This window comes from Aphelocoma coerulescens, chromosome 17, assembly GCF_041296385.1.
Source record: "Aphelocoma coerulescens isolate FSJ_1873_10779 chromosome 17, UR_Acoe_1.0, whole genome shotgun sequence".
NCBI lineage: Eukaryota > Metazoa > Chordata > Aves > Passeriformes > Corvidae > Aphelocoma > Aphelocoma coerulescens.
Window position 1 is genome coordinate 11182872 of NC_091030.1, and position 24916 is coordinate 11207787.

The window sequence follows — 24916 nt, forward strand, 5'->3', positions numbered from 1 at the left end:
TCAGGTGCAGACAATGAGCCGTCCAGGGAAGGAGCAGCAAATCCTTTCTGCACCTGCCCTCACACTTGGACCGGCAACAACCCCAGGTGTGAGCCGTGAGAACGATGAGGGGGCAGAGCAGCCCCAGGTGTGAGCTGTGACGGTGAGGAGAGGGCGGCTCCTGCCGGGGCCTGTTTTAGGAGGGGTTACCTCAGCTCACTTTTGCAGGGCTATGTTGGAGGAGAGGGGCTTACGGTGAGGTCCTGGGGGGGTCTCTCACGAAAGGATGGTGAGAGCATCTCAAAGGTTTTGGGGGAGCACTCGGATGCAGTTAGATGCGGAGCATTGCCAAAGGAGGCGCCAGGCAGCTGCAGCTAAGCAGGTGAGCCGGTGAGTGGGTTTGCGGGGGGGGGGGGGGTTCTTTCTATTTTTCCCTTCTGATTTCATCTTGCCAGTCCCTCCCCCCGTGCCCTCAGAAAAAATGGGGATTACGAGAACAAAAGGAGTTTAAATGGAGGGAAGAAACTCCTCCTTCATTATTGTCTGTGTTTGAACGAGGGGATCCCACTTCCATTTAAAATGGAAGGGGAAAGCACAGATGTTACCATTTTATGGGTTTGAATTGAGGGTAACCCCTCCATTTTCATCAACCTAAGTTCTAAATTGAGGGGGAAGCCCTGCTGCCCCTGCTTTTTGAGGGTTTTAATGAAGGTAACAATCGCCCTTTCCCCATCATTTGAGAGTTGAGGAAAACTCCTCTCTTTCTGGTATCTTAGACCATTAAATAGAAAGGGAGAACACATTTATTTATTTACCATTGTACTGGTTTGAATTGAGGTGAACACCCCCCGTTGCCTCAGTTTCAGGGGTTAAATTGAAAGAAACTCCGGCTTTTCCAGCATTTGAAAGGTTTGAATCGGAGCGTGCCACCGCATTTGAGGTCGCTTCCGGCCATGCCCCGGCACCGAATGTCTCGCGCGGGAGCACTCCCGGCCCCTGGGGAATTTCTGAGGAGGAGTGGGAATTTGGGGGCTGGGCCGCCGACAGGGACCGACGGAGCCGCGCCGGTCCGAGCCGCGCGGAGCCGAGGTGAGCGCCGCCGGGCCGGCAGGCGGGAGATGCGGCACGGAGCCGCGCCGCCCCCGGTCGTCCCGCCCGCTCCGTGCCGTCCGTGCGCGGGGCTCGGGCGCCGCCGGGTCCCCTTCGGTCAGGCGCCGGTGCCGGTGCCGTTCGGCAGGCGCCGGGGGCGGGCGGGGGTCTCCCGGCGCGGGACCGCCCCCGCCTGCCGGAGGAGGCGCTTTCGTGCCGCGAGCCGCGCGCCGCCGGGTCCCCCTTGGCCCGGCGCCAGTGCCGCTCGGCAGGCGCCGGGGGCGGGAGGGGTCTCCCGGCGCGGGGCCGCCCCCGCCTGCCGGAGGAGCCGCTTCCGTGCCGCGAGCCGCGCTCCTCCCGGTTCCGGGAGCGCGGGGCCGTCCCCGGGCGGCGAGTGCCGCCGGTTCCGTGGGTCGCGTGGCTTTTCCGGTCCCCTCGCACCGTGGAACAGCGCCAGCCCGGAGCGAGTCCCAGCAAGGGGCGCTGTAGCACGCTTGCGGCTTGTCCGCTTCATAGTTTGCTTGCAAAAAGCCACCGAAAGGAACAATGGAAAAAAACCCAACCCCGATCTCCCAGGCTTTTTATCCAGGAGCTTAATTGGTATTGCTCTTTAACTGAGCCACGGCTTTAAATAATGAACGATTTAGCAGCCTCTGAGATAATCCTTGTCCCCTCTGTGATTGACGGAGGCAGACAAGGAGGTTTAATCAAATTAGAGAATTTATTAATTACAGCAAGCAAGGCATAAGCAAAATCAGCGCTGGGCGACAGGGGAGTCCCCGCTCCACCGACTGCCGCAGGGGTTTGCAAATTTCAGTCCTTCTTTTATGCAGGATCATTTCCTATTAACTTATCTTTAAGGGAGTACTCTACGCATGTGTGAGCTTGTTGCTAGGGGGTCGTTTTCTGCCTTCTGGTGGTCGATGGCTGAAGGCAAGTAGTCTTCTTCAAGTGCCCTCTGGGTGACCCTTTCCATATTTGGTCAGTTAGTATCCCCTGCTTTTCTTCCTGGAGCTTAAACAATAGTACACTTACAGCACTTACAACCTTTACATATGGATTTGTTAAGACATTTCCTGTTATGTACGTTGTGGCCTGTGTCAGCTGTTTTCAATGAACAAAATACCCTTATTTATTACAATCCCCCCTTTTTCTCTTGTTCATTTTTGTTCATTGAATCTTTTTAGCTCTTGTTTAGCTAATTCTAACATTTCTTCTTCATGATTTTCTGGTATCTGCTGGTATTTAGCCCTAAGGAGCATTAAATGTGCTACTTCTAAGCGCCCTTTTACTATGGAGATCAGCTTATTGAATATACACGGCCCAAATGTGAGTCCTAGGACTAACAGAATTAGAGGCCCTGCAATGGTAGATAACAAAGTGGTTAACCAGGGTGAATGATTAAACCAGGATTCATACCAGCTCTGTTGTGCCTCTCTTTCTCTTTTCCGTTGTTCTAGCCGTTTTCTTAGTTCAGTCATGGTGTCTATCACTACCCCAGTGTGGTCTGCATAAACACAGCATTCTTCTTTGAGTGCTACACACAGTCCTCCCTGCTGAAGGAATAATAAGTCTAATCCCCTCCTATTTTGTAGGACTACTTCTGATAGAGATCTTACTGATTTTTCTAGGCCATCAATTGCTTGTTCTATTCGGCTTAGATCTTCATCTACTGAGACCCTTAGTGCTCTTAATTCTTTTTGCTGGGTGACTAAGGATGCTACTCCAGTTCCTGCCCCAACTCCTCCTATAGTGAGAAGGGTTGCTATGGTTAATGCAATAAAAGGTTCTCTTTTTACTAGGTGATGATCTGCTGTGGTGTGTTGTTGGTACATGTATTCACTAGGATGATACGTGATTCGGGGTATGATGGACACTTGAATACAATAATCGTGGGTGTAATTAAATAGTTGAATTCGATGTAGTTTAAGTTCTAGCGGGGGCCTTTGAGTTATCATGCTCTTTTTCCATAATTCTTCTCTATATTTCATTAAGGTAATAATGTAATGATTCATGTTTTGGTCTCTTAAATTTGGGTGATCTTGAGGTTCCCCCATATTATAAGGCATTCCATACAGCATCTCAAAAGGGGAGATTCCCATGTCAGATCTTGGTTGAGTCCGTATGTTTAACAAAGCTAATGGTAGACATTTCACCCACGACAACTTGGTTTCAAGCATAAGCTTTGTCAATTGCTTCTTTATTTCCCCATTCATTCTTTCTACTCGTCCTGAACTTTGGGGATGCCAGGGGGTATGATATTCCCACTTTATTCCCATAATTCCCATTACTTCTTTGATGATTTTAGATACAAAGTGGGGTCCTCGGTCGGAGTCAATAGTCTCAATTATTCCATATCTAGGGATAATATTTTCTAATAGAACTTTGACCACTGTCTGTGCTGTTGCCCTTGCTGTGGGAAATGCTTCGACAAAATGCGTTAGATGGTCTACTATAACTAATAAGTATTTACTTCTTCCTACTTTGGGCAATTCGGTGAAATCTAGTTGTACGTTAGCAAAGGGCCTGTGTGCTAGTGGTCTCCCTCCCAATGGGTGTTCTCTTAAATAAGCCTTATTCACTTTAAGGCAAGTTATGCAGCCTTTAACAATTTGTTTTGCCAAATTATATATTCCAATACACATATACTTGGTGGCAAACTGGTCTGCTAGTGCTTGTGTTCCCCAATGAGTTTGGCTATGTAATCTTGGTAAAATTTCTACTGCTATTGATTTAGGTAGTACTACTCTTCCATCTGGGAGTTTCCATTCTCCTTCTGAATTTTCTTTTAGCCCCATTTGTGATAGTTTCTCTTTTTCTTGTTCTGTAAAACTATACATTCTAGTTTTATTGAGGAATTTCTCCTTTGGTTGTTCCTTATCCTGAACTTGTTGTATAACCAAAAGTGCTGCCCTTTTTGCTTCTCGGTCTGGCCCATTATTACCTCTACTCCTAAAATCTAATCCTTTCTGGTGTCCTTTAAGATGTACTACAGCAATTCTTCTAGGCTCCCGTAAGGCCTGGAGTAGCTGTCTTATTAGCTCCTGATGGACTAAGTCTTTCCCTTGAGAGTTTATTAACCCTCGTTCTTCCCATATTTTTCCAAATGTATGTACCACTCCATATGCATATTTGGAGTCTGTATATATTGTCCCTGTTTTATTTTTCAGCAATCTCAGAGCTCGTAAGACTGCATACAATTCACAAGCTTGAGCTGACCAGGATCTACTTAGAGGTCCTGACTCTAAGACTTCTGACCCTTCCTCTTTAATGATTGCATAGCCAGATACTCTCTTTCCCTCGATTACCCGAGATGATCCGTCTACAAACAGCCTCTCCCCTTCTTCTAATTCTTCTTCTTCTAAGTCCGGTCGGATTTTGGTTTGTTCTTCTATGGTTAACATGCAATCATGGGCTAATTTTTTCTCATTTGGTTCTCCGTATAAGAACTGGGCCGGATTTTGTAGTGTAGTGACCTCTAGTGTTAGCTTTGGGGAATCTAATAAGATCCCTTCATACTTTAAAAGTCTCGAATCTGTTATCCATTTTTCAGCTTTTTGTTGCAATATTCCCCTAATATTATGTGGCGATAGTACCTTGAGTTCCCCATTAAAAGTTATTTTACGTGCTTCTTCTACCAAGAGAGCACAGGCTACCACTGCCTGTAGGCATGTAGGCCATCCCTTGCTTACTGGGTCTAATAGCTTTGACAAGTATCCTACCGGTTTCTTTCTCCCAGCCCAATACTGAGTTAATACTCCATATGCTGTCCCATTTTCAATGTTTACAAATAGATAAAATGGTCTTTTAAAATCAGGTAAACTTAGTACTGGAGCGTTAATTAAATCCTGTTGCAGTTGTTCTAAGCTCTGCTCATCCTCTCCGCTCCATTTCAATAACCCGTCATGACTGAGCTTGTTATACAGAAATTTAACCTTGGTACTATAATTATCAATCCATTGTCTACAGTAGCCTACTAATCCTAGCAATTGCCTTACTTGTCTCTTGCTCCTTGGTGGCGGGAGTGAGAGGATTCCTTTCACTCTTTCAGGGTCTATTTTTTTCTCTCCTTTACTCAAATAATGGCCTAAATATTTTACTTCTTCTTCTACAAACTGTAATTTTGCCTTTGATACTTTTAGTCCCTTCAAGCTTAAAAAGTTTAACAGTTTAATGCTCTCCTCCTGAACTTCTTCTTCTTTTTTTCCTGCAATCAGGAGGTCATCCACATACTGAATCAAAGTAATGTTTTCTCTTGTTTGATATTCTTGGAGGATTTGTTCTAATGCTTGTCCAAATAAATTTGGTGATTCTGTGAACCCCTGTGGCAGCACGGTCCATCGCAACTGTTGTCGCCTATGAGTATCTGGGTCCTCCCATTCAAAGGCAAAATAATCTCTACTATTTTCGTCTAAGGGGCAGGCCCAAAATGCATCTTTTAGATCAATTACACTACACCAGTGATTTTCTGGCCCTAGTCTACTTAATAGGGTGTATGGGTTAGCAACCACCGGGAACCGGGCCACTGTCCTCTTATTAATTTCTCTTAAATCATGCACCGATCGATAGGATCCATCTGGTTTCTTTACTGGTAAAATGGGTGTATTAAAAGGGGACATACAGGCTTCTAGGAGTCCCTTGCTTATTAGTCTGTCTATTTCAGGCTTTAGTCCTCGTTTCCCTTCTGGGGATATGGGATACTGCTTGATCCTTATTGGAATTTCTGGATCTTTTATGGTTACGGAGAAGGGCGGAATGTTCAGTTGGCCCACACTGTCAGGCGTGTACCATACCTCAGGGTTAATTTCCTTTTCATCCTCTACTCTAAGGGGGCATAGTTTGATTCTCAATTCTTTATTAATTACCTCTAGGTTTATTCCCAATTCTACTATGAGATCTCTACCCATGAGGTTATACTCTGCTTCTGGTGCCAACAAAAGGCTTCCTATTCCTATTTTTGATTCGGTTTCTATCAGGACATCTTTAATAACAGGGACCTCAAAAGGTTCACCCTTGGCGCCCACTACAAGGGCGGTGTCTCGGGAGACTTTACATCCAGATGGTAAAACTTGGATAGTTGATCTTTCTGCTCCCGTATCTACCAGGAATTCAAATTCCTGGCACTGGGGACCGACTTTTATTTTTATCAAGGGCTCTGGATGTTTCTTGGTCCCCAGTAAGTAGAGCCCCTGACCCCTCTAATCTTCTTTAAACATCTTTTCATCTCTTATCCTCTTTCTACAATCCCTTCTGATGTGTCCCTTCTCCCCACAATAAAAACATACGACTGCTTCCCTCCTTTCCACTCTCTGATTTCCCTCTGTGTTCCTAGGGGCCTTTCTGGGTATTTGCCCCATTCGGCGGGGAGAGTCTTGTTTTCTGCTTTCCCTTACTGCTGCCACCATCATTCTGACTTGTCTCTTGTGATTCTCTTCATCCCTCCTGACATATACTTTCTGTGCTTCCCTCAACAATTCATCTAATCCTCTCTCCTGCCAATTTTCTAGTTTTTCTAGCTTCCTCCTGATGTCATCCCATGATTTGGCTACAAATTGAGTTTTCAGAAGTGCCTGACCCAACTGTGTGTCTGGGTCCAGGCCTGAATACAGCTGTAGATTCTTTCTTACCCTTTCTAGCCAATCTGTTGGAGTTTCCTCCTTTCTCTGCCTCTCATTAAAGGCCTTATTTATGTTTTGTCCTCTTGGTACTGCCTCTCGGACCCCTTGTATAACTATTGTCCTTAAGTCCTGCATATGAGTTCTGTGTGCTGGATCCTGATGATCCCAATTAGGGTTTTGTAAAGGCCATTTGATATCTGCCTGTGGGCCTTGGGCATGTTGGGCATCCCAAATTTGCATTCCCGCTCGCCTAATCATGTTCTTTTCTTCTGCAGTAAAAAGAATATTTAGAATTGACTGCAACTCATCCCAGGTCTATATATTAGGGCCTAAAAATTGATCTAGCTTCTCTGCAACTCCCAGGGGGCCTTCTAATAGGTTCCCCATTTCCTTCTTAAAGTCCCGTACATCTCCAGAGCTAAGGGGAACTGAAATAAAGCCAATTCCTGGTTGGGGTCCCCCCATAGGCACTTCTCTTAATGGATAGAGGTTATGACGTCTAGCTCTGCCCCTTGTCATTGGTCCCTCCCGTTCGGGTTCAGGATTCCCTTCCTCTTCCTCTAGGGGCTGCTCAGGGAGTGGGAGTGGGGGTGCTTGCGGGGCCTGCGGAGGTATATAGGGGGGTGGAATCAACGGGACTTCCTCTTTCTTTTTATCTTTTCTTCTTACCCCCGAGTTTTCAGATTTTTCCTTTAAAGTAAACAGGAGTACCCCGGGGGTCTCTATCCATATTTTTGCATATTCACTCTCTTCTCGACTAAAAGGAGTTTTGGAATTTACCCATAAATTCAAATCCTGTCTCACCCAGTCCTCGTAGGACCCAAATATAGGCCAAAATACATTTTGTGATATCTGCTTTCCTCCCCAGACCTCTATACAATAATAAATCATCTTGGCCTTATCTTTATTCTGTGTACTCGAATAATGCCTCCAATTATTCAATAAAAGCCCTAACGGACTATCCTCAGGTACTGGGGGAAACCTCATGGAACTAGAGGGCTTGCTTTTCCCCTGTCCCATCCTCTGGAGTGCCTTCAGGCGTTCTGTGTGTGGAATCACTCGCTTCCCCTGGTTCGTGGCCCACGCCCTCGCGGGCAATGGGAACCGCACTACTGAGGGTCCACACTCGCTTGGGGAGTCCGGCTGCCGGCCCCCCTCTCACACACCGCACTCGCCACACTCCAGGATACCCGACCCCGACCGAACGGATCCCTTTTCCGCAAATACTCACGCTTCCAGCGTCTTCGTCCGGACCTCTGCGCACAAAGTTTATGGGGCCGACCGGTTCCCTTTGTTTAATGCCTTGAGTTTAGGTTCGTCGGTGGGAGCGAGGTAAAGACTGAGGATACCGAGGCCACCAGAGGTGGGGCGCCTCCCCTATCTCTGTCTCACCGTACCATTCCCATCCGAGTCACGGCACCAAATTGTGATTGACTGAGGCAGACAAGGAGGTTTAATCAAATTAGAGAAGTTATTAATTACAGCAAGCAAGGCATAAGCAAAATCAGCGCTGGGCGACAGGGGAGTCCCCGCTCCACCGACTGCCGCAGGGGTTTGCAAATTTCAGTCCTTCTTTTATGCAGGATCATTTCCTGTTAACTTATCTTTAAGGGAGTACTCTACGCATGTGTGAGCTTGTTGCTAGGGGGTCGTTTTCTGCCTTCTGGTGGTCGATAGCTGAAGGCAAGTAGTCTTCTTCAAGTGCCCTCTGGGTGACCCTTTCCATATTTGGTCAGTTAGTGTCCCCCGCTTTTCTTCCTGGAGCTTAAACAATAGTACACTTACAGCACTTACAACCTTTACATATGGATTTGTTAAGACATTTCCTGTTATGTACGTTGTGGTCTGTGTCAGCTGTTTTCAATGAACAAAATACCCTTATTTATTACACCTCTATCTTGACAAGATTAAGGTGAATTTGGCTTCTTAGGTTGTGTAATTAGCATCTGCTGTCTGAACTAACATTTGCTGTCTCCAGCTAGTTAACTTGTGCTTACGTGAGTTAGTTATTGACTGCCCCTTCTTCAATCCCCCCCTTTTCTTTGGGTATTTGTAATTCTTTACAAATCTTGCATGTCTTTAAAGTAAGAACCCTTCTCTATCTTAGTTCTAAGTTTATGCTTGTGCCATGGAGCATAAGCATCTCGATTCCAGGTACATAATATCATACAACAGTAACTACTAATACAAACACTAAGTAACAATGCAATAACACAAATAGCTATTACAAACAATTGTTTAAGCCGGGTAAGTTGGGTAACCATGCTGTAAGTTTGTCTCATACCTCCTCAAACCTTCAAGAACTGTAATCTAAGGTGATCTGATGCAATGTTCGCTTTGGATAAATAATTTTAACAGTTTTCTGGGTATGATTATGAGACCCTTTATCCTAGCCCACCCATCTGTGCTCATTTGTCGCTTGTCTTCTTGTATCCAATTTAAATCATCAGTGTCATATGGTGGTTTGTTTTTATTTTTTTACTTATAAGGATGCTAGAAGGAATTAGAGCTAGGGCTTGGATCTGAAGCCCACTGGCCACTGCCTTTGCTGTTTTCTCTGCCATAGCATTTCCCAGTTCAGGGATAGTGTTACCCTGGGACTGTCCCTTACAATGCATTATAGCCACTTTTGAAGGTTTTACCACTGATTCCAGTAACTGTACAATTTCAGTAGCTTGCTTGATTTCTTCTGTGAGGTTAATAAACCCCTTTCTTTCCAGATAGCCCCGTGAGCGTGTACCACCCCAAAAGTATACCTCGAATAAGTCCAAATGTTGATAGGTTTTCCTTCGGCCAATGCCAAGGCTCGAGTTAGGGCTATTATTTCAGCCTTTTGAGCTGATGTCCCCACAGGTAATGGTTTTGCCTCAATGACAGCATCTGTGGCTATAACTGCATACCCAGCGAGCCGCTTACCATTCTTGACATAACCGCTCCTATCGGTGAACCAGTTTGCCGCATTTTCTAGCGGAGAGTCCTTTAGGTCCGGGCGGCCAGAGTAAACCGCGTCCACGGTTTCGATGCGGTCATGCCGTACAGGCTCCTCAGCAGCTTTGCCCCAGGTAAGCTGCTGGGTTTAAAACGTTAGTTACTTGGATACTCACATCCTCCGATTCTGCTAGGACAGCCTGGTATTTGAGAAAGCGAGATGGGGTTAACCAGTGATTTCCTTTCTGTGTGAGCACTGCTGACACCGTGTGAGAGACAAAAACAGTTATCTACTGTCCCAGTGTGAACTCGTGAGCTTCTACGTTCAGGATCACGGCTGCCACTGCACGCAGTGCAGGCTCTCCGTGGCTGACCACGTCCAGCTGCTTGGAGAAATAAGCCACTGGCCTTTTGTAGGGTCCCAGCTTCTGTGCGAAAAGTCCCAGCGCCAGTCCTTGTCTCTCATGTCAAAACAACAGAAAAGGTTTAGTGACATCTGGTATGCCCAGTAGAGTTACAAATACATTATTAGTCTCTGGTGTCCAGCATAGGTGAGTTCCCCTAGTCTCTTTTAGGATTTGGTATAAAGGTTTCACAATGAGTCTATAGTTGCAGATCCGTAATCTACACCATCCTGTCATTCCCAGAAAAGTTCTCAGTTCTTTGGTTCTTCAGTTGGCCAGGGCATTTGACAAATTGCCTCCTTCCTGTTGTCTCTCAAGGCTCTCTCCCCTCCTGCCAGTTCATACCCCAGATATGTAACATTGTGGAGGACTAGCTGAGCCTTTTCAGGAGAGACTCTATGTCCACTTAGTCTCAGAAAATTTAAAAGACTTACAGTCCAGTTCTTGCAGTCTTCACAGGTCCTTGTTGCTATTAATAGATCATCGATGTACTGCAAGAGCGTACCTTCCCTTTCCCAAGTGGCGGCGTCCAGGCTTCCAGTTCCTCGGCTAATTGATCTCCAAATATCACGGGTCTATTTTTGAATCCTTGTGGCAATACAGTCCACGTAAGCTGGCTTTTTCTCCCTGTTCTGGGGTTTTCCCATTCAAAGGCAAAAATTTCCTGACTGCTTTCAGCTAATGGCAGACAAAAGAAAACATCCTTTAAATCTAAAACTGAAAACCACACTCAGTCACTTGGTAATTTTGTGAGTAAAGTGTCCTCAGGTCCTGAACTAATCAATAACTTCCATTTGGCTTTTGTACTGGTAGAATTGGGGTATTGCAGGAAGATCTACACTCTCTCAACAACTTCTGATCAATAAATTTACTAATTATTGGTTCCATTCCTACTCATGCTTCATGCCTTAGTGGATATTGTTTAACTGACACTGGTTGTACCCCTTCCAGTAGTTCAATAATCACTGGGGGAGCCCGTTTTGATCTCCCTGGAATTTCAACATCTCTTACTAATGGGATCATCTGATTTGTTATTTTACTATCTATGGGTATTTCTCTTCTTTCAGTCTTGTTTGTTTTGTCGTTTTTTTTTGGTTTTGTTTTGTTTTTTTTCCTAGGCCTGAGTTGGGCAAAGAATGGGTTTTCCCTTTATCTAATCTTAGTGGTTTAACTTACACTTCAAAGTCCTAGTCAGGTATCTTCAGGAGGCTTCTTTGGTTGTAACTTCTTTATACAGTTTTTGTTATAATAATATTCTTACTCTGCTATATAATTCTATACATTATGAAGGATTAGTTTTTATGATACCAAACTAACACACAAAACATTTTCATACAAAATATTCTCATGCAAACATATCTTTACATCAGGGCTATGCTCTGTTTTCCAGGAGACAGATTATAGCACTCTCGTCATTTAATCTTGACACAAACTACAAACTGTGGCTTTATTTTTGGTGGGATTAAAAATGAAATGAATTCTCTTTCAAACTTAGGGGTTTTTTTTTTCTTTTTACCTCATGTAGCCTTTTTTTTTTTTGTTGGTGAATAAATTGCCTTCATCCCATTCTGCACCTACAACTGACATTGCAGAATATGCTATAAATAGGAGGGGTGAGGAAAAGTTAAAACATCCTCTTAAGACATATGGCATGAGATTGAACAGCACTTTAGTTTGAGAGCTGGTAGAAGGCTTTTCTGTATCCCTCCTGGTTTAGGAAGGGGGATTCAATCATTTCTCATGTAGCATTTGCTTGTGTTTTGTCAAGACTCTTTAATTCACTAATTAGAAAATCCAAAAAATTTAGCCAGATTATAATAATTTTGAAGCCTTCTGAGGCAGAACCGGGAGGGTTAGTCCATATTTGTAGGATTTCAAATATGTATAAATTCTTATACCAACTCTCAGGATAATATTGGTTGAAACAAATTATACATCCATAAGACCTGAGCCACACCATTTTTCAGTAAAAAGACAAAACAAGTTAGACAAAAATTAAACTCAAGAATATGTAGAATGCTTTAACTACTATTTGATCTGTCACTTGCAATGAAAACACAAACAAATTACAAACATTAACCAACTGACAATGCAAGCAATTATGGTGACACTTTCAATTTCATTGGTTTTCACACAGCTCCATCTCAGGTATTGGTAGATTCCTATAAAAGAAAAGTGAAAATTTGGCCCACTAGACCGATTATTAAAAAAGAAGTAAAACTTTATAGGGCTAACACAAAGTGACAGCGAAGCAACGGTTATCACATTTAGGTGTGATTTTGCTGCTTGCAGTTTCCTTGCTCTCAAACTGCTTGCTTTATCTTTGATGTCGGGACATTTGACATTCCTAGAAAAGAGAAAAGAAACAAACTTCCCAAAAAAAAAAATGTCTGAGTGAAACAAGAGTTTAATTGCATTAACTTATTCAAGTGGAGTTTTAGTTTTTATTCTATGAAGTGCTTGTCGCACCACTTTTGTTGTCTCCCACAGGTTTTCGGTGGGGTTTCTTCCAATCGATTCTTCAGCGGAGGGAGCGAGACTGCTTTTAAGAGTTTTGCAAGAGTCGCAGTCTGTGAATCAGGCATTTGAGTCGCCTTTTTTTCTTTTTAAATAACCAATCACATTTTTAGTAATCAATCATCTTTTAGTAACCAATTGTTCCTTATCTCAATATTTTTTTTTTTTTTACCACGTCCACCCCAGGAGTAGAGAGGTGACTAACAAATTAACCAAGGAAGGACAGCAAAACATTCTCCCCATAGGTTTCTTTACAGCCCCCGCAGATGAGGCTGCATGACAAATACCTGGGCCTGCACAGGGACAACACCATCCCCACAAGGCAGCAGCTGCAGAATTGGCCGCAGGATTAGAATCTGCCAATTCTAGTTCTCCACAATAAACCACAGACCGGTGGCAGGGGAGGGTTCCCCACAAGATAGGAGCTCCGGATTCACCTCAGAACCGAAACCTGCCAATTTTGGCTTTTCACAACAAAACACAAAAGGCACAGGGGCACGGGTCCCCTCCAAACAGGAGCCTTTCAGCTCTGCACAAGCACCACATAACAGGAGCCTCGCAGCCCCGCACAAAACACCAAGCAGAAAAGGGAACTAAACACCCAAACCTATTAACCACAATGTCCACAATTCTTACAACCTCTGCCATCACCTTTGCCATTGCTTTTGCCTTTTCCTCATCTCTTCTTCCATACGCTTGCTGTACTTTTCTAACCAGCTCCTCTCAAATTTCTCACTATTCTCTGCCACTCTCCCCTTTAACATTATCTGCACTTTCCTTTTCTGCCAAGTTCTTTATTCCTGCTCTTTCTAGTCTGATACCAAGCTCTCTCCTCTGGCAGCTTGGACACCACCCACTCCATCTAGTAGAAATACAATACCACTTTCTCTCACAATTAATACACGCACACAAAGACAAGCTTTAGAACCGTTTTCTCACACTTAACACGGGATTTCAAAAGGGAAATCAGATGGAGCTATATCAGAAAGGCGTTGGGGGTCTGCATGTTTTCAATTCAATAGCTAAAATCTTTCTCCTCTAAAATCCACCCCCTTTGGACAGTAAGGTTGAATTCCAAACCGACAGTTTATGTGATTTATGCTCATTCGCTCTTTGCCAATCGCTTCGCTTTCCTCCGGTCGAGCCCGTCGCCGGGGTACGGAACCGCAGATAGAGCCTCTCACTCGCTTTGTACTTTGACAGCACGTCTCATCCACTCTCACTCACACAGCAGCAGAATAGCAACAGACAAAACAAAAATAGCAGTACAATAGCACACGCCAGTGGGGTCCAGCCCCTTAAAGGTACCTTTCCCAGTGGGGTCCAACCCCTTAAAAGTACTTTTTTTTCTTGCCCAGGACTAATTTTGGGAGACCCAGTCTTCTTCGGGACTTTCAACCCACCCTCAGGGACTCGAACCCTGGACCTGCAGGTATTTCTGTGTTTAAAAGGAATAGCAAATACCTTAATTTGGTGCAGATGGTCCTTGTCCGCCCCCGCCGCGAGCCAAAGGACAGCCGAGCTCCCCCTGAAAATTCAGGGTCGCGACCGGGAGGTCCGCTTACCCCTGGATCCGGCAGCCGGGCAGAGAGGGTCCCATCTCGGGGCACCAGATGAATCGCGCCGCAGCCGGGCCAGGAGATTGGCTTGAAATTGGGGGTCACGAATTGGTCTGGATTTGATGATTCTGCATGAGATGTCATGGAAATGAAACTCTTGGATATTTCTGAGACGTACCTGGGGACACTCCAGGCGGTTTCATGTCTCAGCCATACCCAGAGTGACACAGGCTTCTGAGCTGCACTGAAATAGCTGAATTGTAAATAAGTAAATTTACTTACCCAATTCCCTTTGGTCCCAGTGGAGACCTTCACAACAAGAGACAATTACTTGTAATTAGTTTCTTGGCTGTGCAGCTATAAAAACTCCCTGAGACTCCCTGAAACTTTGTCCTTGGAATTTAAGTCAGTCCTTCTGACTGGTGTATCCAAACTAAAACTGTTCCCAAACCCTGTTTTTGCAGACCCAGGAAACTCGGGAGATTCTGCACTTTCACTACACCACCTGGCCCGACTTTGGGGTCCCAGAGTCGCCGGCCTCGTTCCTGAATTTCCCGTTCAAGGTGCGGGAGTCGGGCTCGCCGAGCCCCGGGCACGGCCCGGTCGTGGTGCACTGCAGCGCTGGCATCGGGAGGTCGGGCACCTTCTGCCTGGTGGACACCTGTCTGCTGCTGGTAAGGGCCACCTGCAGGGCCACCTCTCCTGCACAGGCACCTTCAGGGGAGCTTTGGTGCAGCCTTAAAGGAGCTGGAGCAGGGGCTGGAGGGGTTCCCTGTGATTTCCTGTTGTTTTACTCTGCTGTTTTGGGAGTGTATTCCAAGGCAGGTCTCATTCCTAAGTGGCCATTTTGAGTTAGGGGAAGAAAAGTCTCCAGTTTTCAGAGTGATTCGCAAAGACAGGCTTTGCTTTCAGGGAAAGCAGCATTTTTGAGGCCCAGTGTTTTCCCCTGTGTGTTTTTGGAGACCCAGTAAAGAGCCGTTGATACCAATTGTATGTGAGTTCATTCGTTCTGTAATGTGGAGGGTGGTGTGAAGGCCTTACCACAAAGTGAGTCATTGTAGTGAACCTCATCAGAGCAGAAAACACGTTTCACGTTTTTATCTGCAGATGGACAAACGGAAAGACCCTTCTTCCGTGGACGTTAAGCAGGTTCTCCTGGAAATGAGGAAGTACAGGATGGGGCTCATCCAGACTGCAGATCAGCTCCGGTTCTCCTACTTAGCTGTTATTGAAGGGGCAAAATTCATCATGGGAGATGCTTCAGTGCAAGTAAGTGCTCCTGGCAGCTCCCAGGGAACTGCAGCAAGTGGGTGGAAGGAACAGGATGGAAAGAAGCTTCCAATGTGGTGCTTGCTTCAGCTTCAGTACATGTTTATGTTATGGGGCTTTTAGGTACAGTGCTTTACAATCTGTCACAACCTAAAGTGCTGCGTTTTATTTATTTCCAAAAGTACCTGTGATGTAGCAGGTGCCTCCTGTGCTTTCCAGCACAGTGACTGGGGTGGAGCTGCTGCATCAGCCTCCCCTGACATTTCAGACAGTACAAGTTTTCTAATATGCCTGAAGTTTAAGTGTCATGATTAAATTAATCAGGGTTTTTTATGGTAAGCAGAACTCTAGCAAAATAGATTTTATTTTGTGCTGCTTAGGTTTTTTAGAAGCAGATGGGAATTTCTTGCTTTTATGGCCAATATGTTTTGTGTAGTGGATGTAGCTTGGGCTTGGAGTTCTTGTGTTTTTCTTGCCTTTTTTTCAATTCTGCCAAGCCTCCAGATCTGTGTAATTCCCTTGCCAAACTATCCTCCTCCCCAACAGTGCAGCGCTTGTTCCCTTACACCTTTAGTTCATTGTGGAAAGCATTTATTTCAGTGAACAAATGTTGTTGTGGCAGGTGCAGCGAAAAGCAGAAGAATTCTCGGTAAGTTCATCTCGGAGACGTCAAGTGCCGGCCAAAACCTCGCCGCATTCTGCCGTGACGCCACCGAGGGAGGAAAGAGCGTGAGGTGCAAAGCCCCGAGCAGAGCGGTAGGAAACGGAAGGACCGAAGAGTCGGGCTAGGTACGGATTTAAACCGGGCCGGGTATAGGAACTGCAGAGCAGGAAGAGTCATTTAGCTGGAATTAATTTGTTTCAGGAAGCGTCTCATCATATAGTCTGTCATTTAACAGTTCCCATGCCAGGAACTGTTAATCGTAGCGGAAGACAGCAAACGAAGCCTAGAGACTCGACCGGGATGCCCCAGGTCCCTGCCAGGCGCAGATTACAAAAAACCAAACCCCGAGGTTACAAAACCAGTAAAAGCTCATCATACAATACACAGGGAAAAAAAAAAAGCCTACAAATACACCAAAAAAACAGCCTACAGAAAAATTTTGTTCTTTGTTTTGTTTGTTATTTGTCTGGTATTTTGGAACAAAATACCAGAATAACCTCGTTCAAAATCATAGAAACCCAAATTTCAAAATACCAGAAAAACAGTTTCAAACAACCACAATACCCAGTTCCAAAATATTAAAATAGCCTAGTTTCAAAATACCAGAACACCACGTTCAGAGGTAGCAAAGTAACCCAGTTTCAAATTGCCAGAACACGTTCAGAAATACCAAAGTAACCCAGTTACAAATTACCAAGTTCCAAAATACCAAAGTTACCTGGTTTCCAAATATCAGAATACCAGGTTCCAAAATACCAAACTAATTCCATTTCAAAACGACAGAATATCAAGTTCCAAAATATCAAAATGACCCCGTTTCCAAATATCAAATTGTAAAATACCGATTTTCAGATGTCTTGTACAGGCAGGATTCCCAAACCCACAAAAATGCAGTATTGTCAAAATGGGATCTGTGCTACCAAAATGGGTATTTTCTCCTCTGAAAAGCTTTCCTATAATGACCATCAATAGATGCATTTTTTTAAATTGTACAGCCAGATGTACAATAAGACTTTTACTTCAAAAAGCCAACACTCGTAGTAGTTTTCTGCTTAGATCGTGTCCGCAAGCATCGGCATTTGGGCCGGAGAGCTGCGGGTGGGATCAAGGGATAGAGTAAACCCTCTCCCTGCAGATACACGAGGAAAGACCGAGTAGCAGGGAAAGGGAGTATTTATAAACAATATCAATATTTCACCGAAATTCAGGGCGGACCGGCGACGGGGGCGCTCGGGTTCGGTCCGGGCCTGCCGGGACGGGCCATAAACGACCCGGCCAAACCCTCGACCCCCTCGAGGAACACGTCAAACACTTCAAAGGAAACGGAAGTCAGTAACAATTATGGAAGAACCATTACCGGTAATCGCTTGCGATCGGCAGGGAATTTCCTCAGTAAGTACAAGCCTAGGACATAGGGAATTTTGGAGGCGGGATCCCAATTTTGGCCACGTGCACCCGGACGAGAAGGCCGGTCCTTTTCCACGGAAAGGAAAGCCCCACACCCCGGCGTTTCGGGGGCGGACGACGGCCCACGTAGGGGAGGGAACGACCGGCAGGACCTTTCTCCGCCTCATCCCCCCGCTCCGAGGTGCGGCAGCACCGAGCGCGACCGGCGTGGATGAGGAGGGGGCGGCTCTGCCAGAGGTCGCTTTCAGAGGGTTCCCGAGGCACACCTACACGGGGAGCTGCCGGTCGAGAGGGGCCAACGGCGGCGTCCCGAGAGACGCTTCGGGAACAACGGTCGCAGCGCTCCGCAGGAGCCGGGGAGCGGCCGGATGCACCCGGGTAAGGAGCATCGCTTCAAGAAAACACCCAGGGAAAAGCTCTCGTGCCAAGGGGCAGCACCTGAGCGGGCAGGGCAGTATGTGAGGTCCCTTTCATCTCCCCCTTTTCCATCATTGTAAGGTTTAAATTGAGGGGGAAGCCCAGTTCTCCCTCCTTTCTAAGGGATTGAATTGAGGAAAAATCCCCCTTTTTCCAGCACCAGAGAGTTTTAAAGTGAGGAAAACCCCTCTTTTCCCAATAGGTTAGGGGATTAAATTGAAGGGGAGAAGCCATTAATTTGCCATTGTATCGGTTCAAGTGGAGGCAACTCCTGCCCGTTCCCTCATTTTAAAGACTTCAGTCAAAGAAAGCTCTCCCTTTTTGAGCATTTTAAGGATTTAAATTGCATCTCAGGGTGCTCCTACCCAAGCCCCGGTACCGAACGTCATACGGGAGCGAGCCCCGCACGGACGTAACCCTAATAGCAGCTAGGAGGGTATTAAGAAGTCTTATTTTTATTTATAATGTATATAGCCTTAATTAGAGGTCCCAAGGAGAGTTACATCGTTAATAAAATTACTATTCTTCTCTACCCTACTAAGCCACAGGTGGAGTACTACTCAGTAATTACTAGGGAATAATTATGCAACTTAACAACAAATTACCTAGCTGAGTTCCCAAAACACAAAGTTTGATTTCTTACCGGCCGGCCACCCTTTTGCTCAATATAAAAGCAAAAAAAGAAAGCATCGTCGTTTCCCTGAAGAGTTTCCTACCAAGCCCTTTACTCACCTCAAATTTAAGTCAGAGGAGCCAAACAGTGGCAACTCCTAGGAGGGCTTTTATACCTTGCAGGATTTGGCTCCTCCCTTTTCCCTGGGCATCATGGGAACGAGGGGCGGACCCGGCCAGGGGTATATTAAGCCCAGGCTTTTGCAAGGGGAGTCATTCCCTCTCTGGGAGTGAGTGGGGTAAGAGCTCTCCTCTCATTTCAGTGATGGGGATCTTTCTGCTTATCTCAGCTTGCTTTCAGCAGGCTCTTTTAGCCTCTAAAGCAACAGAGGCTTTGAAGACATCGGGAAGAAGATACCATGGAATACAGGTAATATTTAAGTTCACTCATTTGGGTTACATGTTTAGGGTTGGTAAGGTGGTTTTATAATTTCTGGTTTTGTGCTAAGGTTTTTTTTTTTTGGAGCAGTGCAACTTCCTGCTATTCCGGGTTGTGTTGAGTGGGATACTTCAAATTTTTTCAGTGAATTCATTGTGTCCAAAAAGGGATCTACCTCGTGCCGTAGATGGTGTCCGAGATTGAGGCTTCCGATAGGGAAGTTGAGGATTGCGACCGGGAGAGGGAGGACGAGCAGGGTAGCGGGTTAGGAGTTACAGCAGGGGGCTTTTGAAGGCGGCACGGTGTATTTGGGAGCCGCTTAAGGCCTTTCCATAAGCATAGCAGCCTCATTTACAAGTTTTATGGCATGCAAACACATCCCATGCATTTATGGAAACACCTTGTAACTCTGTCCCTTGCTACCCTGGGTGCCTCTCACAATAGCAGCCGCAGCCTTAGACTAGGGATAAAGCTAGGGCCTTGAGAATCTAGGGGCACTTAGGAGCGAAGCGAGCTGCCGACTTGTTGCGATTTGCCACTAAACTCATAGTTTGATCTTGGTTTTCTTTATTGTATCTGACTAAGAGACAACAGCCCAGCGACAGCAGGACCTTCCCGGGTAGCGAGAGCCAGCCTTCTTTTTGCACCCGAGGCACGTTCGCATCCCCGGACATCCGAGAGATAAGTCGAGGGCTCTGACCTACGGAGGGGATGAAAGCGGGGTGTCGGGTTGGAACTTGCCGGGAGGGATTTTTGAATTAGCTTTGGAGATGGAGATATCCAAGAAGGGGCCCCTTAGCCCACATAAAGGGAAGTCTCGCTTTTGATCACAATGCCGATGTGCGCAGGGCAGAGCAATCCCGGTGCGTGTCGTGTCACCTGTCTATTGTTACGTTCTGTGTCTTTTGGGCATCTTGTGTCTCGTGTCTTCTGCCTTAGCCCTTTGATGTGCTTGCAGTCGTTCTTTTCGCAGAGAGTTTTCTGTCCTTGTCGTGTCTCCTCATTTGTCATCTCCTGTGTCACGGGTGCTTGCACGGGTTTGGCCCGGAGCTGCTCCGCCCTGCCGCATAGTCTGGCACATAGGTGTAATAGAACAAGGCCTGGGGACTTGAAATTTGTAATGTAGGTTGTAGCTGGGCTCTAGATGATATTCCTAAATTCACACGAGATGGTCGGAGCCGTGAAATTCTCATGCAGCCCTTTGACTTTTGTCATCGCTTTCTTTCAGATGCAGATGGATTAAATCTGTGGCAGAGCGCCCCATACCGGGTGAGGGGATTCCCGCAGGAAGGTCAGTAACTGTTTGTCTGTGCTGGGCAAGTGTAAATGATGGCTATGTTATAGCACTGTTCTTTGTCTCTTTCTTTTAGGAGATAAAGCCAGATCTCAGCAGTCAAGGTCAAGTTAGTGAGGTAAGCGGTGACCGGTGGAAGGAAAAAGTTGTTATCGCTCGGGTGCCGAGTGCCGGTACTCTAAACTTTAAGCGGCCATCGTCATTTGCGTGTTTTGAGCAGTCCACTTGTATTATGCCAAATCCCCTCACCGACCGGCCGACAGAGCCGGCTCGCTGCCCTCGTGAGCCCTCCCAAAGTGTTATGGGACTCTGCAATGAAGCCTTTACATTTTCTGATGTTTTGGTTTTCTTTGTTGTAGCTGACTAGGAGATGGCAGGAACTTCCCGGACAGCGAGGTAGCCTTATTTTGCACCCGAGGCGGATTCACATCCCGGACGTCCGAGAGATAAGTCGAGGGTTACGACCCACTGAGGGGATGAAAGCAGGGTGCCGGGTCGGGCCTCGCCGGGAGGGATTTTTGAGTCAGCTTTGAAGGCGGGAATGTCCAAGAAGGGGCCCCTTAGCCCACATAAAGGGCAAGTCTCACTTTTGATCACAATGCCGAGGCGGGCAGAGCAGTCCCGGTGCGTGTCGTGTCACTTGTCTGTTGTATGTTCTGTGTCTTTTGGGCATCTTGTGTCTTAGGTCTTTTTCCTTAGCCCTTCGAGGGGCCAGCTTATCGGAAATGCCAGGCATCATCCTTAGCATCCGTGTTCCTCGGCCGGGTGCCGATACCGTCGGAGCTTTGACCGACGAGCTTGGATGCACATTGGAATCGCATCTCCCTTCAGAGGCATTGAGTCAGAGGTCTTTTATGGTCTTGTTCTGAGCTATATTCACAGCTGTGCACCGCAGTGATCCATTACAGAGGATTAGGACTTGTCAGAATGCAAAGAGCGGTAGAGGATTCTGACCGGACAATTCTCGGGCATCCATCTTTGCGGTTCTCGGAATAAGCCCTTCCGTTAGCATCTTCTTCGAGCCTCGTCGGTCTCGCCGAGATCATCTCGCTCCGCATTCTCTCGGTCCTTGCGGTCATTCCTCTTGCCAGAGTTTTCTCTCTTCATCGCATCTCCTCGTTTGTCATTTCCTGTGTCACGGGTGCCTGCATGGGTTTGGCCCGGAGCTGCTCTGCCCCGCCGTGTAGTCTGGTGTATAGGTGCAGTAGGACAAGTCCCAAGGCCTTGAAATCTGTAATATAGGGTGTAGTTTGGCCTCTAGCTGGTATTCCTAGATTGACACAGGATGCCTGGAGCTGTTATCATGCAGGACTCTGACTTTTGTCATCGCTTTCTTTCAGATGCAGATGGATGAAATCTGTCAGGGCGCCCAAGACCGGGCGAGGGGGTTCCCGCAAGAAGGTCAGTCGCCGTTTGTGTTTGTGGGGTAACTGTAAATGGTGGCTATGTTACAGCATTGTTCTTTGTCTTTGCTTTCAGGAGGTAAAGCTGGATAGCAGTAGTCAAGGTCGATGGAGCGAGGTAAGCGGTGACCGGTGGACAGAATGAGTTGTTATTGCTCGGTTATCAATTTCCGGTGCAGTTCTAAGCATCCATTGTCATTTGTGTGTTTTAGGGGGTCCGCTTTTTTTATGCCGAACCTTCTCGCCGACCGCCCGACAGACCCGGTTTGCCACCGTCGTGAGCGCTCTGGAAGTATTACGGGACTCTGCAACGAAGCCTTTACATTTTCTCTTCTGAGGTACCTTCTGGTACATCCACGGCCGTGGAGTTGCGGTGAGTCAGGGAGGGAGGAGGAGGGAGGGTCCACTTAAGTTTCAGCAATGCCACACCACCTTGTCTCCTCTTAACCCAGGCATACCCCGCGATGACGGCGTCGGCCTCGGAGCGCGGTCGGAGGACCCCGGCCTTCTTAGGGGACGGTGAGTAGCGGAATTGTTGGGGCTTTGGCCGACGTGCCACTAAGTTCCTGTAGTGATGTTTGGTTTTCTTTATTGTGGCTGACTAGGAGACGACAGCCCGGTGATGACAGGAGCTTCCCAGAGGGTGAGCCGGCCTTCTGTTGTGCCTGAGGAGGATTCCCATCTCCAGATGCCTGAGAGATAAGTTGAGGGCTACAATCCACTGAGGGAATGAATGTGCGGTGTTGGGTCAGGGCTCGCCAGGAGGGATTTTTGAGTCAGATATGGAGGTGGGGATGTCCAGGAAGGGGCCCCTTAGGCCACATAAAGGGCAAGTCTCACTTTTGATCACAATGCCGAGGTGTGCAGAGCAGAGCAGTCCCGGTGTGTGTCACTTGTCTATTGTATGTTCTGTGTCTTTTGGGCATCTTCTGTTGCAGGTCTTTTGCCTTAGCCCTTTGAGATGCTTATTGGAAATGTTGGGTGTTATTCTTAGCATCTCTGCTCTCGGTGCTCTTTGGCCCGGTGCCGATACCATCGATCCTTTGACTCAAGAGCTTGGAGGTGTATCAGAATTGCATCTCTCTTTAGAAGCGTCGAGTCAGATGTCTTTTATGGTCTTGTTCTGAGCTGTATTCACAGCTGTATGCCGCAATGATCCATTATAGCGGATTAGGACTTGTCAGAATGCAAAGAGCGGTAGAGGATTCTGACCGTACGATTCTCGGGCATCCGTCTTTGCGGTTCTCGGAATAAGTCCTTCTGCCGGGGTTCTTCGAGCCTCATCGGCTCACCGTCGGTCTCGCCTAGGTCATCTCATTCCTCGGTCTCTCGGTCCTTGCGATCGTTCTTCTCTACGAGGGTTTTCTCTCTTCATCGCATCCCCTCCTTTGTCCTTTCCTGTGTCACAGGTGTCTGCGTAAATTTGGCCCGGAGCTGCTCTGCCCTGCTGCACGGTCTGGCATATGGGTGTAATAGGACAAGGCCTGGGGACTTGTAACTTGTGGTGTAGGCTGTAGTTTGGCCTCTAGATGGTATTCCTAGATTGACACAAGATAGCTGGGGCTGTGAAGTTCTCATGCAGCACTTTGACTTTTGTCATCGCTTTCTTTCAGATGCGGAGGGATTAAATCCGTGGCAGAGCGCCCTGGACCGGGTGACGGGGTTCCCACCGGAAGGTCAGTCACCATTTGTGTTTGTGGAGCAAGCGCAAATGGTGGCTGTGTTACAGCATTGTTCTTTGTCTTTATTTTTAGGAGGTCAAGCTGGATCTCAGCCATCAAGGTGAAGTGAGTGAGGTAAGTGGTGACTAGTGGACTGAACTAGTTTTTCTTCCTCACTTATCAATTTCTGGTGCAGCTCTAAGCATCTGTTATTTTTTGCGCATTTTAGGCGGTCCACCGGCAAGATGTCCCGGTCGGGGATGCTGGCAGCCAGGTGGGTGCAAGCTTAAGCTATAGGTACAGTGTACTTTAATTGGAGGGGGGAGGTTGTGATTTCAGAGTCTTTCAGGATGTTTTTTGCTTTGTTTCTTTGCAGGTGCTGCTGCTGCCTTGGATGTGCCAAGAAATAGAGACAATCAGGTGAGTTGGCCTTTAAGTGGGGCAAGTAATAGGCGAGCGGTATGTGGCAGTGTGCTAAGCATGTACCTTTTCGCTTTGCAGGTATTTTCTGGGCCGCCTCTGGAATCGGATGAAGATTTGAGGTGAGCCAGGGTACTGGTGCGGAGGACCCCTGGGGATTAATATTCTCGAGGGCCACAGTGACGTTTTCTGTTTTGTTGTCTTAGGTGCCGTGAGCAGCTGCGGAGGTGAAGTTTGGAAGCGGCAGGTAAGCGAGCCTGGGCCCTTAGGAGGGAGGGAGGCCTTGCGGAAGGGGTCGCTTTTGGGACGTCTCACTGTGGTCTGAATTTTTTTTCTGAATTTTTGCAGCCACCAAAACAGACCCTGGGGACCGTATCAACATCCATGGCGCCCGTGTGCTCATTTCCATTGAGGATGGATTTTGTCGGCTCGTCTTCCAAAAGCTAAGTGTTGGGACCGGTGGTGGGGACAAGGGAAAACCCTTTGGACTTGCAGGAGGCAATTTGAAGTTAGCTTAGAGGAGAGGGCTGTAGAGGGATAGGCCCCTTAGAAGTAAAGGGAGAGGGTTTCTCCTCAGCATCACCCGACCTTTTGCCGGGCAGGACGGTTCCGACCCGTCTCCGTGTTCTCACGAGCTTCACGTCATCGGCCTTCTCTGAGTCTTGATGTCATCGCAAAACCTTTTGGCCCAGGAGCTCGCCTTTGGGTCCGGAGCGATCGCCCCGGTCCCCCAGCAGTTGTTGCCTTCTTCTCTAGGCCTACTGAGCTTGAGCATCCTCTTAACAGCTTTGGTACCAACTTCTTGTAAGGACTTATGTTTTGCTATCATGTGCTATTGCCATAGAGCTTTCTTTCCTTTGGCATCATCGGCCTCTGGCTCATCTTGCAGTAGGAATCTTGGGTCCATCAGGTGAGACTGCTGGGCAGTTTCAACTTGTGTCTATGTTCTGTAGGTTGTGTCTATGTTATGTAGTGTCCATTGTCCTCTGTGTCACAGGGCTTTGTTGCATATCAGTGACTTTTTTTGCATCGTTCTGGGCCGTATTGGCTGTACTCTACTTGCCTACTTTCCCAGATGGGGCTTATTCTGGCATCTTTACCTTTTCACTGCTTGAGACTGGAGGAAGTACACAAGATGTTCTCATCTATCTTCCTTCTCAGTTTTAGTACTGGCTTCTTTTCACATGTCATTCCCTTGGACCTCTAGAGGGAGGGTATCGGACCCTCCCTCCATGA

At 46.9% G+C, this 24916-nt stretch overlaps 1 protein-coding gene across 9 annotated transcripts; it reads left to right on the plus strand.

Moving 5' to 3' along the window:
- The first annotated feature begins 219 nt into the window (after positions 1-219).
- Positions 220-24916, plus strand: LOC138119715 (tyrosine-protein phosphatase non-receptor type 1-like). Of its 9 annotated transcripts, none has more exons than XM_069031828.1 (21): positions 220-361; positions 879-1068; positions 13894-13967; positions 14559-14768; positions 15202-15363; positions 15986-18893; positions 19488-19554; positions 20131-20193; positions 20273-20314; positions 20556-21597; positions 21676-21717; positions 21812-21972; positions 22052-22118; positions 22205-22302; positions 23213-23275; positions 23354-23395; positions 23490-23534; positions 23610-23680; positions 23762-23802; positions 23887-23927; positions 24029-24916. In XM_069031828.1, exons 1-6 carry the CDS (start codon positions 266-268, stop codon positions 16094-16096), a joined length of 843 nt encoding a protein of 280 aa, XP_068887929.1. In that variant the 5' UTR covers positions 220-265; the 3' UTR covers positions 16097-18893; positions 19488-19554; positions 20131-20193; positions 20273-20314; positions 20556-21597; positions 21676-21717; positions 21812-21972; positions 22052-22118; positions 22205-22302; positions 23213-23275; positions 23354-23395; positions 23490-23534; positions 23610-23680; positions 23762-23802; positions 23887-23927; positions 24029-24916. The 9 variants fall into 9 exon arrangements, with proteins under 9 accessions (XP_068887929.1, XP_068887928.1, XP_068887931.1 ...); XM_069031827.1 differs by having other exon boundaries at positions 22205-22242; XM_069031830.1 differs by having other exon boundaries at positions 15986-16152; positions 16229-18893; positions 22205-23275.